Genomic DNA, 19,501 nt, shown 5'->3' on the forward strand with positions numbered 1-19,501 from the left:
CTCAGCACACCTGTGTGGCCCACGAAAGCCAAATATCCATAATAATGTTAATATAGAAAACATTAGTTTAAAAACTATGTGGAATGGCCTCATTAACGTGATGGGGGCGAGAAAGCGGAACTGCCCCCCACGTGATGCCGCAGGCTCAGTCCAGGAGGCCTCAGGCTCCCAGCAGCGGCCACGGCGAGGGAGGGTGCCAGCTTCAAAATAAGCAGCACCAACCTCGCTCCCTCTCCCTATCACTCTTTCACATGAAAGTGTGTAAAAAGCAAATCAGCAAATAAACTCTAAAATAGATTATTTATTCCAAAAATCCTCTAGTTTTCTTTTTACAGTGAGTATACAGCTCCTCTCCATCTCCTGCAAACTCGCTTCAGTCCCTTCAAGAAGAAGGGCCAAGCTGCAGGGTGAGAATCCTTAGTCCTGCACTGGCTGGTGTTGGGAGGTCAGATGTCGATGCCCTTGACGAGGGACGTCTCCAGCGTGATGTTGAACTCTTGCAGTGTCTGCAGCACGCGGATCAAAGAATTGACAAGTGTATGGTCTTTGATCAGTGCCACATCCTCATACATGTGTGCAGTGATGGGACAGTCCGCCAGCAGGGCAATCCAGTGGTGCAGGAGGTGGTCCCTGGCAGGGAGGAGCGGTCCAGGCATTTCAGAGGGTTGAGGGAAAAGGAAGGACAGTCAGTGCAAAGCCAAGGGAGAAACCTTGAACTAAGACTGAAAATAGAGAAGGTGGCAGCTCCTCATAGCTCCCCTTTCCCTCCGCAACAGGGCATGGCAAAGGGGCTGGACAGGGCTTTAAAAAGCTGCCACCGGGAGCCACCCAGACCCAGGGACACAGAGCCAACCTGACCCAAACCAGCCCTGTCATCTGGCCCCAAGCCTGCTCCTCCTCCCCTGCCTCCCTCACCCTCCCTAGAAAACCCCACCACCATCCAGACAGCAGGCTGCAGTCAGCACTACCTGCTCCATCTCAACAGCCAGTCTCTCCCAGAGCATCTCTCCTCCCCACAGCTACAGCACCAGCAATAATAAGCACTCACACTCACATGGCACTCAGCACATGCCAGCACTGTTCTAAGAGATTTAATCTTCATGACAACCCTATTATATGAGGTAGGTACTGTTATTATCCCCACTTTACAAAGAAATTGAGGTACACAGAGGTTAAGATCACTCCTCCAAGACCATACAGCTAGTAAATGGCTGCCCTGAGATGTGAACCTTTGAATGTGGTTCTAGAGTCTGTTTTTAACCACTATGCTAACACCTTCCCTTATGTGGCCTCAATAAACTACTGCCTTAAGTTTACTTGGGTTTTATGCCCTCTCACCTGACCTACTGGAATAGCCTCTAATAATCTTGACCACTCTGATGCACACCACCCCATGATATATTAATATTGATTCAGTCCCCTGAAAAAACAATTTTGTCCTAATATGGAAGGAATCTTTCTCTGTCCTAGGTTCTCAAGGCCCCTATCCTCCTTTTCACTGTTTCCTATTATTGCCCTTCCCACATTCTACCTGTTATTTCCTTCCATTAGAGACTCATCTCAAATATCACCTCCTTCCTGAAGCTTTCTCTGATTTTTCTCCTCTACATTTCAGCATACCTTTTGAGTGCATACTTTGCATACTTCTTTTTTGGACTCTCCCAACTTTCTGGCTTATACTGTATTTAATTAGGACAAGTGAATTTCTGTGTGGCAGGGACCATGTTTTATTCAGCTCTCTTCCCACCACCTTCCATAATGCCTGGCACATTCAAATGTTTATTGAAGTAATGACCAGATATATTCTACTCCAAATTTCCCCAAAGGGGTGGTTTTGGTCCTTCCCATCAAAATGTGGTCCCTTCTCCCCCAGTTACACACATACTCTCATCCCACCCCCACAGATCCCCAACATATACATTTTACATGAAGGGAATTAAGGACCTCTACAAAGCCCTCTACGGCCCCATCCTGCCCATAGGCACCTGGTCATCAGCCATTCCCCAGCCCCCGCACCACCCAAAGCCTCCAGCAGCACGTCTGGGGCTGGCTGCTGTGCACTCTGGACCCCGCGGCTGCAGTACCTGGCTCCCAAGCACACCAGCATCTGAAACTTGCCATCCTTGCCGATGTTCCGGGGAGTGTTGTTGATTGCAGTGACGAAACGGCAGAAGTTCCGGGCCCTTGTATGCCAGTTTTCCTCAGGGACTACTTCATTCTGCTCTAATGTCTCATAATAGGTTTGTGCTTTTTCTGTAAAGAGTAGAAAAGCTTGCCAGTGACAAAGGCTCTCGATACCAACCTGTCTCGGACTGTCCTGAAGGCCACCTGTCATCCAAGTTCATGCAGATAACTTAAGGAGAACAACATGAGTGTTTTGATGTCATTCGTCACATTTCAAAATAATCCTTATGTTCCCTATCCTTATCTCCTAAATTTATTTATGTGGCCCTTAATATAAAGATAGTCTTTTCCCTACTCTGAAGATATAAGAAAACCCTGAGGATGGTTTCTTGCATGAAAATTCTCCAAGTGAGCACAACACAGGTGTTGGGCTTCAATACTCTCAACTGGCCTTTTAGATCTACAAAGAGAAAGTGTGAGGACTCAGGACAAAGCCCATACTAGATAATGACATATACATGTCTACAATATTTTTTGTCCAATTCTCAGGAGGTAAGAGTACATAGAAGGGGAAGGAGGACTCCTGTCTTTTTCTTCAAGACAAACCAGAGCAAGCAAACAACAGATCTAAATTGAGAGTCACCTGATTTGGGCTCTGCATCTCAGAGCCTAGGGGTCAGCACCCATGCTATGTTGGCAAGTCCCATGTGTCTCTGCATGCTTTTCCCACCCTCCCACCCTAACCCAACTCACCCAGGAAATCCCAAATGAAGACATTTTTGAAGAGCCGGGGAGATTTAAATCCATGCTGGAAAGCTTGTTCAAGGGCTGAGACAAGGCCGCACTCTCCACAAAGCAACAGCGTCAGACTGCCTCGCTAGGAAAGGAAGAAGGGGAAAGTGCCAGGCTTGTCTCGGCTGAGCTGCCTTCCCACCACCACATCCCCAGACCCACAGCTCAGAGCTGGGAAGGCAGCAAAAGACAAGGACCTTGTCTGTTCCCCTAGCACATGGCTCAGAGCAACTCTCAGTGAAGAGCTGTTGAATGAGTGGATGAATGAATAGATGATGGATCTGGGTCACACACAAGGAGATTCCCCACCAGGGGTACAAAGATAGTGTAGCCATTGTTCATCAGGGAGACCCAGGTAAAAGACAGAAATAGGCACTGTTCACTGGGTCCCAGGAATTCTGATGGATAATCAATGTGGAGGGAGAAACAGGGCAACCCAAGACAAAAGCCCCCAGAGGAAGGAGTCTGCTCCATTTCAAACTAGCTGAGGCACACACTCTACAAGACTCTGTGCTGTTCACAGTACATTGGCCTGGAAGAGCACAGCAAGATAACTGGAAAAGTAAGATTACTCCCTCTTAGTCAATATAAGGCTGTGGGTTGGAGAACAGGAAGGCTCACCTCTTTCTCAGGTTTATGGAAGTGCTTCACAATGCCATTGACTGCCTCCCCGATGGACTCCTGGATCTGCCCAGTGTTCAGCTCTGATAAAAATCAAGCAGACGTGCCTAACCAATCTCAGAAGCTAACAGTGCTTAGCTGACTGAGCAGGAGACTGAGGACATAGGGAGCACTCATGGGAGAGGCAAGGCAGCTGAACCTTGGGAAGCAGAGGCTCTTGCTCACTCAACTTTGCTGAGTTAGCTCTTCCCAAAAACTTGGGGAAAAAGGCAAATGCTAATACCTTAGAGTTGTGTCTCTAAGAGATCTTGGTAAAGTTCATTTTCCATTTTACCCTGGAATTTTTGGTAACCAAAAGAGGGCCAAGACTTGGCTGTGAAGCCCAAAAACCAGAAAGGAGAAAGCCAGGAAATAGACCTCTCTCCTCTATAGGATCATGCACAAACAGTACAGAGCACCCAGGCTTAGCTGTATGAGCTCTCCCCTCTCTTTCCAGGCAAACTAGGAGGGTGCCGAATGCCTGAAGTGGCTTTGTCAGCAGAGGTGGCTCTTGAGGCTGCTATCTGGGCTCCCTTGTCATTGGGCTCACAGAGATCTGCCCACACCCCAGGCCCAGCCCCTCCTCCCACTTACTGGGCTTGTTGTTGGGTGAGATGGTAACAAGCCTCCGGATGACGCTGGGGGATTGCTGCAGCGGCGGGGTCCGGCATGGCCTCTCGTCCACCTCAGGCTGGGATGTAAGCAGCTCCCCAACTAGGACCCGCTCCAGGCTTCCATCATCCATGCCCTTCCCTAACCACCGGCCACAAGGGAACCTGAAGGTCAGGCAATGGCCTGTCAGAGCTGCCAGCTCCTCCAGTGTCCTTCTCCTTGCTGCTCAGCAAGAGCCATCAACAAAGCCGATCCCTGGAGACAGCCTCTGAAACCAGGCTGGTGACTCACTTAAGGCCCTTTTTGTCCCACTGTGTATCATCAGAGAAGTCACCTGAGTGGCATGGGTGGCCTGGGACCTGTGCACAGCAATACCATACATCTTCACTTGGAAAACCCTCCTTCTATTTCAAGTTCACGAGGCAGAGCCAAACAGGAAGTTGCCTCAGCCTATCACAACCTCCAGTCCTCCAAGACAGTACCCTGCCCCACTATCTTAGGGCACAGCTGAGGGAACACTTACTTGTAGGTATGTCCTGTGATCTCATTCCTGACCATCACATACTCCACCAGCCACTTGGCATACAACCCAGAGTTATCATGCCCAATCTGGACAGTAGTGAGCTTCCCCAAGTTCTGGCACTGTAAAAAAATAGAGAAGGTGGGGTATGTCAGGAAAACAGGAGAAAAGAGTGGCAATCCTCAGAGGCATGGATCTGACTGGCTGCCAGCAACCTGGCCCCTCAGCATCTGCAGGGACAGAGCTCATGGCTCCACCTACCACCAGGGCTGAGGGTACACTACTGTCTCATGAGCAACCTGTGGCTGAGAAAGATGCTGTTTCCTAGAGGAAGAACAGAGCCTGGGGCAGGAGGCTCTGGAAGTGGGTTCCAAGGTCTCTGGGAACACTTGGGGATTTCTCAACACATATGCAAAGAGAGCATGCAAGTCCAGACAGGTAAGTGCCTTCCAGCCAGAGACTGTTAGGCAGGGCAGGGGTCAACCCTTGGCTCCAGCCTCAGATCACCTCAGGACAGGTCAGCTGTGCTGATGTATAACACTGTCCAAAGAAAGGCCCCCATAAAACCCTTCAAGCTAGCCAGTTAGCTCAGTTGGTTAGAGGGTTATACTGATAACACCAAGATCTGGGGTTCAATCTCTGTATCAGTTACCGAAAAAAAACTCCTTTCAGAAAACTCAAAGCAGCTGTTGCCAATTCAGATCCCCACAAAGCCTAGGGTTGTGGCCCCCAAATAACACATACCTCAAAAGTCATCTCTAGCACATTCCTGGGTATCTGCAGGATCTGTGTCTCACCCAGTTCTCCCGAGATACAGATCCATGGGTTGGCGGTGAACATGGAGCCCCCCAGCTTCTTGCTTGGTACAATCAGAATGTGGTACGGGATCACTGTTTAGGGGAAGCCACAAAGGCATTGAGGGGATCAGGAATCCCTCCTATACCTGATGGGGCCCCGACCTGCCCCAGGCATGCTGGCATGATTGTGGCCCCCGATGTACTAGCCCCAGCAGAGCCCTGAAACAGCAGGGCCCCACGACCTAGCATCTGGTTGGCTTAGAATATTAGACCCCCCATCCCCCAATCTCACTCCTCCCAGTTTTACCAGCCAAACATCAACGTCTAAGCCCATCTGTAGGCTCAGAGCTAAGAGAACCTACTCTTTAAACAATATCACCAACTCTTGACGTTGTAATGAATTGCTTTTCAGAATACTTTTCAATCTATCATCTCATGAACCCTAGTAACAATCATAACAATCTTAGGAGAGGCTGCAGGTATTGCAGTCCCTTTTCCAAGACACAGAAAGGTAAACAGTTTGCCTCAGGTCTTCTAAATTCCAGTCCAGTGCTACTTCTACTCAGCCCACAGCCCTAGTCTCTGAAAGAGAAAATATGGTGTCAGATAGAAACAAGAATCCAGGCTGCTAAGTAACTGGCTAAAGAACCAGCCATGGGGGTCCACTCAGAGAATCCTGGCATCAAAGAAAGATGAGACTCAAGGGGCCTTAGACCATACTGAACCCCTCTTCCTCACTCTGCAAATAGGGAGACTGAGGCCCATAGCAGGAATGAACTCTGCTCACAGACACCAGTTAGGGCAGAGCCGGGCCCAGACTCACACTTTTCTCTGCCATCTGGAATTCTTTCTGTTACTTCAAGAAGAGTTTTTTTTTCCCTTTGGCCTGGTCTGAGACCTTCTGTACTGCCGAATGACCCTCTTAGGCCAAAACAAAAGGGAGGTTCTTGACAGATATGTAGAGAGGGAGGTAAACTGCACTAGCCTACCTATTCTACTCCACCTTTATCACCTTAAGGCAAAGAACTGAGTTTCCCAGTTCAGAATAAGAATAAGCAGCTTCAGAGAAAACACAACCTCCAACGAGGGCAAGTGGACCTCTCTCCCCACAGAAACAAAGGGCAAATAGAAAGTACAAGTGATAATCCTTCCTTAAAAGGGGGACAGTGAGTGAGCCTCAGACAGTTCATGAAGACTGCCTTGAGAAGGCCAGTGGGGAGCATGGGGCTACTCACGGATAGTTGTGAAGACATTGGTGAAGCAAAAGTAATCGACGGCATTGAAAGAGAGGAGGTGATAGAGGAACTGCTCCTTCTCGTCATCACAGCGCAGGAAGGCATAGCGCTTGTACAACTTTCTGTTGGAGAGGAGGCAACACATCAATCTCCCAAAAGGAGGGGAAAGAAGCTAGAATTATTCAGTTCTGCAAGGGGACAGCTAAGGGCAGCATAAGGTGTCAAGCCTCAAGTTTCTTAGGGTCACCCTGTAAAGAAATAAAGAGAATCAAAAACTACCTATGCCCAAGGGTTGATGTCACTACAATGACAGTGCCAGAGGTTGTGGAATCTCTTTTCCTAAACTGAGGGCTGGAATGAAAATCCATCAGGAAGGACATGGGTCCTCTCAGGCTTCTAGTTAGGTTGTCACCCCAGTGCATGGTATGTGCGTAGCAATGGCAAGAGGTCTGTGATCACCATTCATTACCAGGCCTGGTCTTGAACCGTTAGCAGATCTAAGAGCCATGAGTCTGTATGAATGTGACTGTAAACCCAGGACAGCTTAAGAGGCTATGAAAGGCAGGCTTCTCTTCCTGCTTCTGATCCAGGTCACAGGCAAGGAAGTGCCATGCAGATCACCTCCTTGCCTCACTTCTCAAACTTTCTGCCTTCATCACCACTGCCTATTCATCAAAGGCCAACTGCTTTGCCTGACATTCCAGGCCCTGTGTGTTGCACAACAATATCTTCCCAAATAGAGGGGACACCAAGAGCCAAATGTGCAGGCCCTAATCACAGAGAAATACACAGAGGACAAAAGAAGGCAACTGGCCTGGTTGCCCAGACTGCAATCACCATGGCCAGAGAGGTATGGGATTCAGTAGATCTGTGAGGTCCTACCTATACAGGTTTATAAGGTATTTTCAATAGATCATTCACCAATTGAGGCCTATAATGTACAGGTGCTGGAGAGGGAAGCATTTGCCCTCAAATACTAAGTGAATAAATCAGGTAAAGGCCATGGTGTAAGACTGCCCATAATGAGTTGCCAAATGAAAAGCTCTTTCTTATATTAAAGAGCCATAAGCTTCAATGGTCCTGGAAGGCTTTCTAGAACAAGAGGGACCTGAAGGATAGCACAAATTTAGACAAGTGTTGTATAGGATGAAGGACAGATGTGGAAACCATTGTGGCTGGAGTTGAGGGTTCAGAGAAGTGATCAGTTAGCAATGAGGCTGAAAAGTTAGGCTAGAGTACAATGAAGGATGACCCTAAATTTCAGGCTAAAGAGTTTGTAATTTGCCTTGTAGGTAATGGGTATCTGCAAATGTCTGTAGAAAAGCTATCACCAACTGCAGGAAATTCAAATTTAGTGCAAGTGAGAGGTGAAAGGCGAATGAGGATTAAACTAAGGCAGTGCAAGAAACACGATAAGGAGTCAGGTGGGGCAGAGACTATGGATTTGAGATCTGTATGTGGGAAGTAAAGCAGGGGTGGACTCTGAGAAGTCAAAACTGAGTCCAAATTTTGAATGTAGGTAAGGAGAAGTGGGGGAATGATGTTCAGAGAGAACAGTAGAGACATTAACAAAAAAATTTGAGAAAAATGTAGTTATGGTGAAGACTCTGTGAAGACTCTCTGCTTTTGTTCTCTCTGAGTTAAAAGTAAGATACCTGAACGCAAATAAATGCAGGACTGGAGCTCAGAAGAACCGTCAGAGACAGAGCTTAAGATGTGGGAGTCACCTGCTTAGAGGTGATGGAAGTCATGAGAATAAATGAGGTCACCAAGTAAGAGAGAGCAAGTGAGACAGTGACAAAGAAAATGTGTGCATGCAGAGAACTCAAGACTATGGAAGCCAACATCCTGGAAAGAGTAAGGGGAGAAAGAGAACAAGATGCTACAGGGGCATGGCAGCCATACAAAGTGAGTTTCAAGGTAAAGGGGTCACTACACGGTATATCAGTCACTGCAAAGAGGTCAAAGAGAAAGAGTTTGGGTTCCCTATAAAGGAGCTAACTAATTCCTTCCTTTAGAATTAATAGTTCAATGAGTCCCATGAATACAAGGCCCCTTACTTTGCCTCCACCATACCCCATCTCCAAGCTGCAAACAGTCACGGGGGCTAGCTGGAAATCCCAGAAATTCAGGAACATTCTATCAAGATACACTTTCCCAAGGCTGTCTATCTCCTCCTGTCTATGCATCTATGCACACATTCGTGTGCACTGGCTGAATGCCTATTAGGAGCCAGGCATTAAGAAAAGTACATGATTCATACCGTCAATGAAAGCAAATTTTAATAAGCAGCAAGCAAATAGATAATGATAAGACAGCACATATCAGTGGTAAAACAGAGATAAGCAAATACTGAACAAATGTTATGCATGCCTGGAAGAGGAATGGACCACTCCTCTGAGGAATTCAGGAAAAGACTGACCAAGAAAACTTCTGACTAAGACCTGAAGGAGTTTATCAGGTAGAGAAGAAGACAGGGACTAGGGACATGCAGAAGTAAAGACAAGAAAGGGCTGAAGGTATACTGAATAGGGTGAGGGGTACGGTGTGGTGGGAGCTCTAAGCATATTGGGGAAAAAGGTGAGAGAAGACAGGATGGAGGGATAAGTAGGTTTTGACAAGATGCCCCTTTCTCTCTCCCCGTACTCCATCCAAACAGCAATCTGTGGCAGCAAAACTCTCCCCATTTTCCACTCACTGGAATAGAACATGGGTCAGAATATCAGGTGAGAAGTCACTATGGACTGAGTAAATTCTAAGCTTATCTCCTCTAACAAGGCTACAGTTAGAAGAAATCAAGATTAACTTCCTGACCAAGATCTGTGCCCCGTTTACTACTGCTAGATCCTTAAGCTCATGCACCCTAGACCTCTCTGTGCCCTGGCCTTCATAAATTTCTTGTGCTTGTTCCCCTCTCGGCTGCCTCTCTGCCCTGTCCTCCTGCCGACTTGCAGCCTCTCCTGACAGACGACACCCACATTGGCCCAAAAGAATGACTCCCGCCCTGTCAAGCCCTGGTGTAGAAAAATCTACAGTGACAGATTTTTCCAAGACACTGAACTGTCTTGCAGAATATGGCATGCAAACATTTCCCTTCTCAACTACAGCTTACATGTCCACTTTGTTGTCTTTTAGTTGTCCTCCCAATCTCCAATTTCATTCCTAAACCTTGTTGTTCCTTTAGAAATCAAGTTTAAGCTCTTTAAGAACTGCTGCTTCCTAATTTCTCAAGTGAGCTCTCTAACCTCTGAAGATTCTAAACCTGATTTCTTATTGTAGTTCACACCCACAATAAACAGTTTAAAAACTATATTTCACTTTGAATAAAATCAGATCTGAGAGTTTAATCAATTGGATTATAAAAAAATTTCCCCAGGGTCTACTCCTCTGCTTTATCATCCATAGGGAAGTCACATAATAAAGGATACCATGAAATGATGCCTAAGAAAATCCTTAAAAAAAAAAAGCCCAACATGATTGGCAATGAAGAAAAAGCCAAACACAATTACATAAATGACAAGACAGAAAGGTGGTGGTCCAAGAGGCAGAGAAGGGGACAGCATTCCTCCCCCTCCTCCTCTAATAGCTAGGGTTCAGAAAGAATGTAGGCAATAAAAAACTGAAGAGAAAAGAACTGTAGGTTTAGTGGCTCCTGGGAGTGCGAGGGCATTGGAATCTCTCCCCACCCTCTTTCTGGATGGAACATATGGAGGGAGAGGGCCTAGGAATGTTATCTATAAGCCCTCTAAGCTCTAGAGAGACTCAGGCAGGGTACAGAGGAAAAAAAGCAAGGAATTGGTTGTTTTGGGTTGGCCCTGGACTCAGGAGATAACAAAAGAGATAAGGGGATATCTCAGAAGTTTCCTTTTTAATTCTCCAATCCTTTGCTCCCCTGGACAAGAAACAAACAGAGGACATATCTTATGCCTAAGAGGTATACATGTCACCTGAATGCAGGAAGGAGAGGAGGACTCCATCCTTCTCACCATCTCTTTAAGAAAGCCAGTTTGGGGTATGTAAATTGAGAAGATAGGGAGGATAGATATAGCAGAAGTATTCTTCTACAGATAAAGGGGGAGAAGAGGAAATACTGCAAAACCTTCACATGCAATTTGTGGTTAGCTGAATGCAGCAACATACTCCCCCTTCCCACATTGGGTTTCCAAGCCCTCCCTGCCATTCCTAGGAGCCTGGTTCTTCTCCAGGTGGAGCGGCCTTACTTGGTGAGCTCATGGTCTGAAAGAAGCTGCTTCAGATGTCTGGAAAGTAATTTTTTTTCCATTGACAGTCGCACCCATGCTCTGGCCTTCCCCACATCAGTCTTGATTTCCCCGATGTTCTGGATGTGCCTGAAGGGGAAATGAAAAAGGGAAGTGGAGGATGGGGTGGGAGATGAATTCACTGATACTACCTCCCCTGTAAAGCCAAAGAACGCATGGTGAGGCAGCCCTATCCCACTCTAGGAAAGCTCATCTCTCTTGTTCTCCAAATTCTGGGCTTCCATGTAGCTTTCCAGATAGGATCACCATAATTTGGGGGAAAAGAAGACAGTCCAGGCCTCGAAAAGCCAGGCCAAATCTAAGCTCTTAAACCTTGAGAGACTCTCCTATGTTCCTTCATTCACCCTAGTATAGATCTCCAAAAATGCCAGGAAACCCAACTGTTTATACAGCTCTACAAATACATCATGAAGCACAAGATCAATAAAATGGGCTTCTTGGTTAGCTGAGATGCTGTAACAGTCACTGAGATCCTAAGCAGCAAATGAAAACAGGATTTTAGTGGCTTATTACATGTGAACCCAGACTAACCTCATATCCTGAATCAGGGAGATCCTCAGGGGAGACATGACTGAGCTGGCATCAGACTTCCTCCGTTCTGAATCAAGAAGTATGCCTAGAACAAAAAAGTTGGTCATGTCCAAAGAGATCTAAATATCCAAATAGCTGACTACTCTTCTTTATTTCCAATCACAAATTTCTACAGGAAATAGTTACACTGGCAACACTTTAATCAATCATTTCATAAAATTTATTAAGTTCCTACTAGAGATCAGATTTTATATTTTTATGCATATAATCTCATTTAATTCTATAACAACTTATAAGGTAGCTAAGGAAAGTATCACAGTTTCCCCACTTAACCGAGGAGGAAACTGAAATTCAGAGAGATTAGCTGCTTTGCCCAGGTCACCAAGTGGCAAAGTTGGAACCAGAACACAGTTATCCTGGTTCCTAATCCATCAGTCTCAGCATAATCCATGGAAGCAGTGTTTCCACTTGAAGCTACTACTTATGTCCTGTCCTGGCTTCAAAATGGGCTACAAAAAGCCAAGGGAATGTGTAAGAACCTGTTCCAGAATGCTCAGGGCCTCTCAGAAAAGAGAAGATACAATAACATTATATCCTCATGCCCAATGTTTAAAACTTAGTATTTTCATCACCAAGCTGTTGGAAATTTTTGGCTACAGTTTATCCCATAACAATAACTTCTGTAGCCTTCCTGAGAAGACTCTTTGCTCCCACATCCAGAAAGTAAGGCTACCTAGGGCACTCTTGTCCCTGGTTTCTAGCCAATTATCTCCCCACAGTCAGTACTAGTTGAGGTCAACTAGTTCGAAGGCAGAGTTAATGCCCACCTTTTTACCCCATTTAATTCATCTTTACCATCAGGATAAGATCATCCCAGAGAGGTAAAGAAATTTTCTGGTAGAAAGGGAAGAACAAAGGATGGCATAAAGGAGAGATGCGTCAAGAAGTAAAAGAAGGGAGACTCTTCGGGACACTGCAGAATGGTAGAAAGAACACCAGACCAGGAGACAAGAGGCCTGGCTCCTAATCTGGCCTTTTCCATTAATTCACTGTGTGACCTTAAATAAACTCAATTCTTCACTGGACCCCACCTTCCTCCTCTTACAAAAGAAAGGGGCTAGACTAGATGATCTCTGGAGTCCCCACAAACTGACATTTTTATTAAATTAGAAACAGAAAGAAAGTGTAAGGGATCATTTATGCCAGGCCTTGACTTTGAAGAGTTCCAAGGACGGACACTGACAAACAGCTCTGTTGACTGATAGGATAGATAACCTCAATGCCGATGTCATAGAAATAAAACAAATGACTATGAAAATAGCTTGCTCCAAACACAGTACACTAGTACTGCAATAAAAGCCAAATTTATTCTAGGACTGGCCTCTCGCTGATATAAATTTTCTATCTCACTGATCAAAATGGTATAAAAACACATAATGAAAGCAAACCCCATGGCTTTGGTATGCTCTGGTTCAGAGAGCCTGGTGGCTCAATATTTAAAACGGAAAACACTCCAGAGCAAAGGCTTCATTGACCTGGAATAGTATGCTTCAGATGATCGTGCCAATGGGGAATGGGAAAGTGGACAGACATGCAGAGATCATTTTACCTGAGGTACTGAAGCTTCCTGATGTGAGTTTTCTCTGCCGGTTTTCCTGGTAATGTATCAGATGGGACCACAAGGCTGATTTCCCCTGGAACCAATGCAAGAGAGAAACACCTATCAGTTTAGATTTCAAAGGCCAAAGCTTTGAGCATATAGATCCAGGTTTTTGTTAAAAAGTATCTGTACTGTTTCTTGTCTCAATGCACACCTGGATGCAATGTATGCAAATATATCCCTTTCCTAAAATCCAGAAGAAATATAAAGAAAGAAAGGGAACAGTAAAAAGAAATGGTCCCCCACTGGGGATAGGAAGGAGATGCCAAAGACAGCCTGGGAAGGGACAAATGAATAAGACAGAAAAAAGCAAATAACCTATCAACCACTAAATGGTCTGTTGGTTGAAGGTCGGCTTGAACAGAGCATGATGGCTTTTACACAGAAGAGCAGATCCAGTCTATGAGATTCAATGATAGCTTCTAAATTTCCTAAAATACTTAAAGGCATTCCTGCCCTTAATGCAGCCTGGGGAGAACAAGTCATCACTGTGATGAGGATTTACTACTGAAGCCATAGATGAAGAAGCCTGCAGGAAGGTAGGCCAGTACTTAATTGCAAGGCTGAGATAAACTATAGTTATATAGTAGAACCTTGACATTTGGGAATTTAAGAGTTGCAGCTTAAACTATTTGAGACATGTAGTAATTTGCCATTTTACCAAGGCACAAATCTGAATAGCATTTGCAAGCCTGATGTAAAAGAGCAATTCAAATAGGTACTGAGTGAGCCCAGCTGGCCACCCAGCAACTGCCTTGTCTCTTTCTAATCATCCTCCAGTACATCATGACACTTGTTACATAACAAAAACTTTATTTCAGATTCATGGTAACTGTTCTTATGTACTCGATATAATATAAATGTAGTATGTTTGCTTTAGTAGCAGGATTTATTATAAAAATCTTATAAATAACTTTAGTACCATATCTGATAAAAGTAATAATAATGATAGATGCTACCATGCCTTGAGGCTTGCTATGAACTAAGCACTATGTTAAAAGTTTAAAATACAGTATTTTAATTAATGGTCCCAACAATCCTACAAGGTAGATACTCTATCCCCATTTTCTTTACAAAAGAGAAAAATGGGGATCGGCAAGGTTAAAGTAACTTGTAAAACATCACATCACTAGTAATGCTCTTAATAATTATACTTTACACACTGCTTCTGAAAAGATCATTTAACTTTTGAAGTTATGCTTTCTAAAGAAAATTTTGTGCTCTGGGATGAATGTGAAGATTTAAGGTCTTAAGATTTATCCCATAAGAAGGGGAGGAGAGAGGAGAAGAGAGAGATAGGGAAAGGTTGGTTAACAGATAAAAACTTACAGCTAGATAGAAGATAAGTTCTAGTGTTCTATAGTAGTGCTAGGTGACTATAAATAATAATAATTTATTACATATCTTCAAATGGCTAGAAGAGTTCAAATGTTCTCAACACATAGAAATGATAAATGTTTGCAGGGATGAATATGCTAATTACCCTGATTTGATCATTACCCATTATATACATATATCGAAATATCACTCTGTACCCCATAAGTATGTACAATAACTATGTATCAATTTAAAAAAGAAAAAAAAATATTTATTTCATGAGAATAGCAATGATCTATTTTGTTTCTATTCACCAACTTGATCTATTTTGGGGGGGGGAAATTAAACATTTGAATGGGGGGAATCCTCCTCTGCAGAAATAAACTTGCTGTCTATTTGGGTTTCTTACAAGATTTATGAAACTTAAAACCCAAAAATCTCAATGTAATTTAAAAAATACACAAATTAAAATTAGAAAACACTACTTTTATTCATCAAAATACCAAATATTTGAAAAAACTTAAATGTTTGACAACATTAGTGAGACTTGCAACCCCTATACACCGTTACTAGGAAGTCATATTAATATAAAATATCTAGAAGACAATTCAAGAGCTTAGAATATTCATGCTCTTTGACTTAGTAATTTGGACTTCTAGAAGTCTATTTATCCATCCATTTATGAAACCATTAGAAAACAGACTCCTGAAAGGGCAGGGACTTTAACTTATTTGTCTTTATATGCTCAGCATCTAGGCAGACTGGGAAGGCAGTCTAATAGAACTTAATAAAACCATCTGGATGTGGCACACACTGAATACAGCTGGGCACCACAGACACCTCACATGCAATGATGCTGAAGAGCCAAGATGAGCAAAATTAGGCCACCATGCCAGAAGAAGGAAACCCCTGCTCACAGTGATTACAGCAGTGAGGAGGAAAAGCAAGGGCAAGAGCAGAGAGCAACAGCTGGGCTGCTGCATTTAAGTCTTCCTAGTTAGGAGACATGGACTACTCTTTTTTCCTCTTTTGCAAAGGGGCTGATTGGGACTGCAAAGTTCAATACAGCCTCACTATGCATTTAGGGGTATGGCCACACAACATACAGCACCAGATTCTCCAAGAATGTCATAAGCATGAAAGATAAGAAACAGCCCCCTTTCACATACCAGTCCCCAAATGGCAACAGCTACAAAAACAGTATGAAAAACCAAATTTCACCTCTCGCTGCCAGAAAAACATACTAGAGACGGAAGCCCATCTCCTTGGACAATGTCACTGAAAGCCAAAGGCAGCAATAAGGATAACAGAGGTTCTTATTAAGACTTGCCACAGGCATCCCTACAGGCAAGCAGTCAAGAGAAATAAGAAAATTTAGGAGGCCAGGAGCAAAAACTGCTGTTCTCTCTACTTTTTAAGCAGATACTATGGTTAGTTGCTCAGTAAGCAAACAGGCCTAGAGAAGCTAGGTACCTTGCTCAGTTTCATACAGTTATTAAGTGGGAATCATACTTCAAACCCAGTCCTATCTGATTTATAGTCTGAGCTCATAAACACTTACTATACCATCACCTGAAAATTAGTTAAGGGCATGGAAAAGATATGAGGTCAAAAAAAAGCAAGTTACAAAACATTATGTACAGTATGATCCCATTTGGCTTTTTTAAAAACAGCTTTGAGATATAATTCACATTACCAAAAAATCCACACTTTAATGTATACTATCTTTTGTACCAAAAAAAAAAAATTCTGGTTTTTAATATATTCACAGAGTTGTGTAACCATCACTACTATCTAATTTTAGAACATTTTCATCACCCCAAAAAGAAACCCCATATGCATTATCAGTCATGCCCCATTGCCCCCTTCCTCTAGCCTCTGGCAACCCTTAGTCTACTTTCCATCTATGGATTTGCCTATTCTGGGCATCTCATATAAATGAGCTAATACAGTATGTGGTCTTTTGTCTTTGGCTTCTTTCACTTAGTGTGTTTTCAAAGTTATCCACGTGTACCATGTGTACTTCATTCCCTTGATTGCTGGATAATATCCCACTATATGGATATACCACATTTAGTTGATCTACTCACCAGCTAATGAATGCCTGAGTTGTTTCTACTTTTTGGCTATTATGAATAATGCTGCTGCGAAGATTTGTGTACAAGTTTTTGTGCTGACATCATGTTTTCACTTCTCCTGAGTACATATCTAGAAGTGGACTTGGCTGGGACATATGATAACTGTTGAACATTCTGAGGAACCTCTTGACTATTTTCCAAAGTGGCTGCACAATTTTACATTCCCAGCAGCGATGTATGAAGGTGCCAATTTATCCACATTTTTGCTAACACTTTTTACTGTCTGTCTTTTTTATTTTAGCTATCTTAGTGGGTATGAAATGATATCTCATCATGGTTCTGTTAGATTTTTATTTTATTTTTTTGGAGGCTGGTCGGTACAGGGATTGAACTCTGGATCTCAGTATTATCAGCACCATGTTATACCAATTGAGCTAACTGGCCAGCCCTCTGTTGGATTTTTAAATACACAGATGTATATGAATAGGCATATATGCACAGAAAAATGTTTTGAAGGACAGATGTGGTAGACTATTGCTATAACCATTAGAATGGAAATTCCAGAAGGCAGAGATCTTGGTCTGTTTTGTTCACTGAGGTAACTCAAGTGCCTACAACAGCATTTGGTATACTGTAGGCCCTCAATAAATAAATAAATTGCTGGATACTAATATGTACTTTCTAATTTTTCCATGATAACACTGCTTTTCAAAATAGTTCAAATTCTTTTCAAATTTAAAAATACATAAAAATAGGGCCGGCCCGGTGGCACACTGGAGAGTGCACCGCTTGGGAGCGTGGCGGCGCTCCCGCCGAGGGTTCGGATCCCATGTGGAGACCGGTTCCCGCTCACTGGCTGAGCGTAGTGCAGACGCAATGCTGAGGGTTGCGATCCCGTTGCCAGTCCCCGGTACGGGCACGACACCGAGGGTTGCAATCCCGTTACCGGTCAGTAAAAAAAGACAAAAAGGAAAAAAAAATACATAAAAATAGAAGTTGTCTATCTCCACCAGGTGAAAGTATAGTATTATAAAATAAGAAAATTCTCCAGGTATTAACCAGTAAAAATCAAACTTACTCAACTTCTTGAGGACTTCTCTCAAATCTTTAGATGGTTAAACCATCTGCATACAAAAGAAATGTCAATGACAAACCTTTTTCTACTAGAAATGTACAATTAGTGAAGGGCGCTTAGATCATGTTTGGTACTTCCTGAGCTCCAAGCTCTCTGTTCATCGCCAGAGGAGGGCTAGCTGGTAAACAGGACCAGGTTGTCTGTCAGCTCTACTCCCAGGAAGAAAGATGCCACTTTTAAAAAGTCTGACAAACACATAGATTTAGGAAGCTTATTTTTAAGGAAAATAGTTTGGATCACATTTACTTATTTGTTCAGCTATTTCAAGTATTACTCTAGGAGGACTATGCACATTCTTCAAAGCCAGCCAGCTGGACAAAAAAAGTGTGGGAACGCTAGTAAGTGAAATAGAAAGACAGTTTGCTCAGCAGGGAGAGGCTAGACATCCATTACCTGTTTCACTTGTAGCCCATGACTCCAGATCCTTTCCAGGAGGTCACAAAGGCTGGCGATCAAGGTGTTCTCTTCCACCCCTGTGATGTTCACCTCCCCGTGTCCTAGCTCCACAGCCTCTCGGCCCATCTTTTCCACCAGCATCCTCTTAGTCTACAAGGAATCAGTCAGTAGGATTAGGTAACCACAGTAAGCAGGATCACATGCAACTGGAGAGGGTTGTGGCAGCATGCACACCACATCTGCTAGGCTTGAAGGGACAAGATGAATAAGCCCTAGGGACAAAGAATATATTTATACCCATATAAGTCAGGTTATGGGGGAGTATATGCTTTAAAAATTTAGTTAAGAAGGCAAATTTTTTTTAGTTAACTGAAGAAACATGTACTGTGTAATGAGAGTCACAGTTTTTATTAAATACTCTGTACCAGGCACTGTACTAAGCATTGCATTATCTCATTTAAGCCTCCTAAAAATTCTGAGATAACTATTATTTTCATTCCCAATTTACTGATGAGGAAATTGAGGCCAGAAAACTTAAGTAACTTGGCCAAAATCACACAGCAAAGTAGTAGCAGATCTGACCTTTGAATCCAAATCTGCCTGAATCTTGAGTACAAGTTCTTAAGATTTAATTATGCTATAAATTTGTGACATAAAAAAATCTAAAAGGCAGGGGGGAAAAATACCCCTAATCCTACCTTTCAAAAGCAACAACTCTTTAATATTTTGGTATATTTCTTTCCAGTGCTACTGTTTTTAATGTTTTTTATTGTGAAATATATATTTCATGGGCCGGCCTGGTGGCGCACTGGAGAGTGCGCCGCTTGGGAGCACGGAGGCGCTCCCGCCGAGGGTTAGGATCCCATGTGGAGACCGGTTCCCGCTCACTGGTTGAGCACGGTGCGGGCACAACACTGAGGGTTGCGATCCCGTTACCGGTCAGTAAAAAAGACAAAAAAGGAAAAAAAAAAAAAAGAAAGAAAAGAATGGAGGAAATAAATAGCCCATCCTCATTCTCCTCCCTGCAATCTCTCAATCTATTCCTGCCAGGATCTTCCATTGCTTTACCCAACTAGAAGCCAAAGAGATCGTTTTTTTCAGTCTACACAGATCAGCTTCTTAGGCAGTGAGCAGGATGCAGCAATAAAATTTATGAACATGTGGTAAATCTACACAAGTAAAGACTGTAAATACAATAATAGTAATAATGGCTAATGCAAAGAGGGAGTAAAAATAGTGTCTAACAATGATTTTGAATATGGAAGGGAGTGGTGATTGAAATTATGGCATTACTATATCTGTATTAGTCAGAAGAAGAATAGAGGTTTTGATTAATTTTGTACTTAATGCTTAAATGTTAAAAA

General features: G+C 43.5%; 1 protein-coding gene across 3 annotated transcripts in view; it reads right to left on the minus strand.

The window, feature by feature from the left end:
• Positions 1 to 281: 281 nt before the first annotated feature.
• The window catches only part of DENND5A (DENN/MADD domain containing 5A), a 103,647-nt gene continuing 84,427 nt past the window's right edge, over positions 282 to 19,501 (minus strand). For 2 of the 3 annotated variants that reach the window (XM_008567787.1, XM_008567788.1), the window contains 12 exons: positions 18,135 to 18,287; positions 13,161 to 13,245; positions 11,552 to 11,636; positions 10,961 to 11,089; positions 6,741 to 6,862; positions 5,453 to 5,598; positions 4,712 to 4,830; positions 4,171 to 4,352; positions 3,538 to 3,620; positions 2,878 to 3,001; positions 2,085 to 2,253; positions 282 to 630 (listed from right to left, as the gene is read on the minus strand). In XM_008567787.1, the coding sequence (XP_008566009.1) occupies positions 447 to 630; positions 2,085 to 2,253; positions 2,878 to 3,001; positions 3,538 to 3,620; positions 4,171 to 4,352; positions 4,712 to 4,830; positions 5,453 to 5,598; positions 6,741 to 6,862; positions 10,961 to 11,089; positions 11,552 to 11,636; positions 13,161 to 13,245; positions 18,135 to 18,287 (1,581 nt within the window). In that variant the 3' untranslated portion in view covers positions 282 to 446. The remainder of the gene's footprint in view (positions 631 to 2,084; positions 2,254 to 2,877; positions 3,002 to 3,537; positions 3,621 to 4,170; positions 4,353 to 4,711; positions 4,831 to 5,452; positions 5,599 to 6,740; positions 6,863 to 10,960; positions 11,090 to 11,551; positions 11,637 to 13,160; positions 13,246 to 18,134; positions 18,288 to 19,501) is intronic. The other variant, XM_008567789.1, reaches the window with a different exon arrangement.

The sequence above is a fragment of the Galeopterus variegatus genome, unplaced genomic scaffold (assembly GCF_000696425.1).
Source record: "Galeopterus variegatus unplaced genomic scaffold, G_variegatus-3.0.2 Scaffold344, whole genome shotgun sequence".
Lineage (NCBI taxonomy): Eukaryota > Metazoa > Chordata > Mammalia > Dermoptera > Cynocephalidae > Galeopterus > Galeopterus variegatus.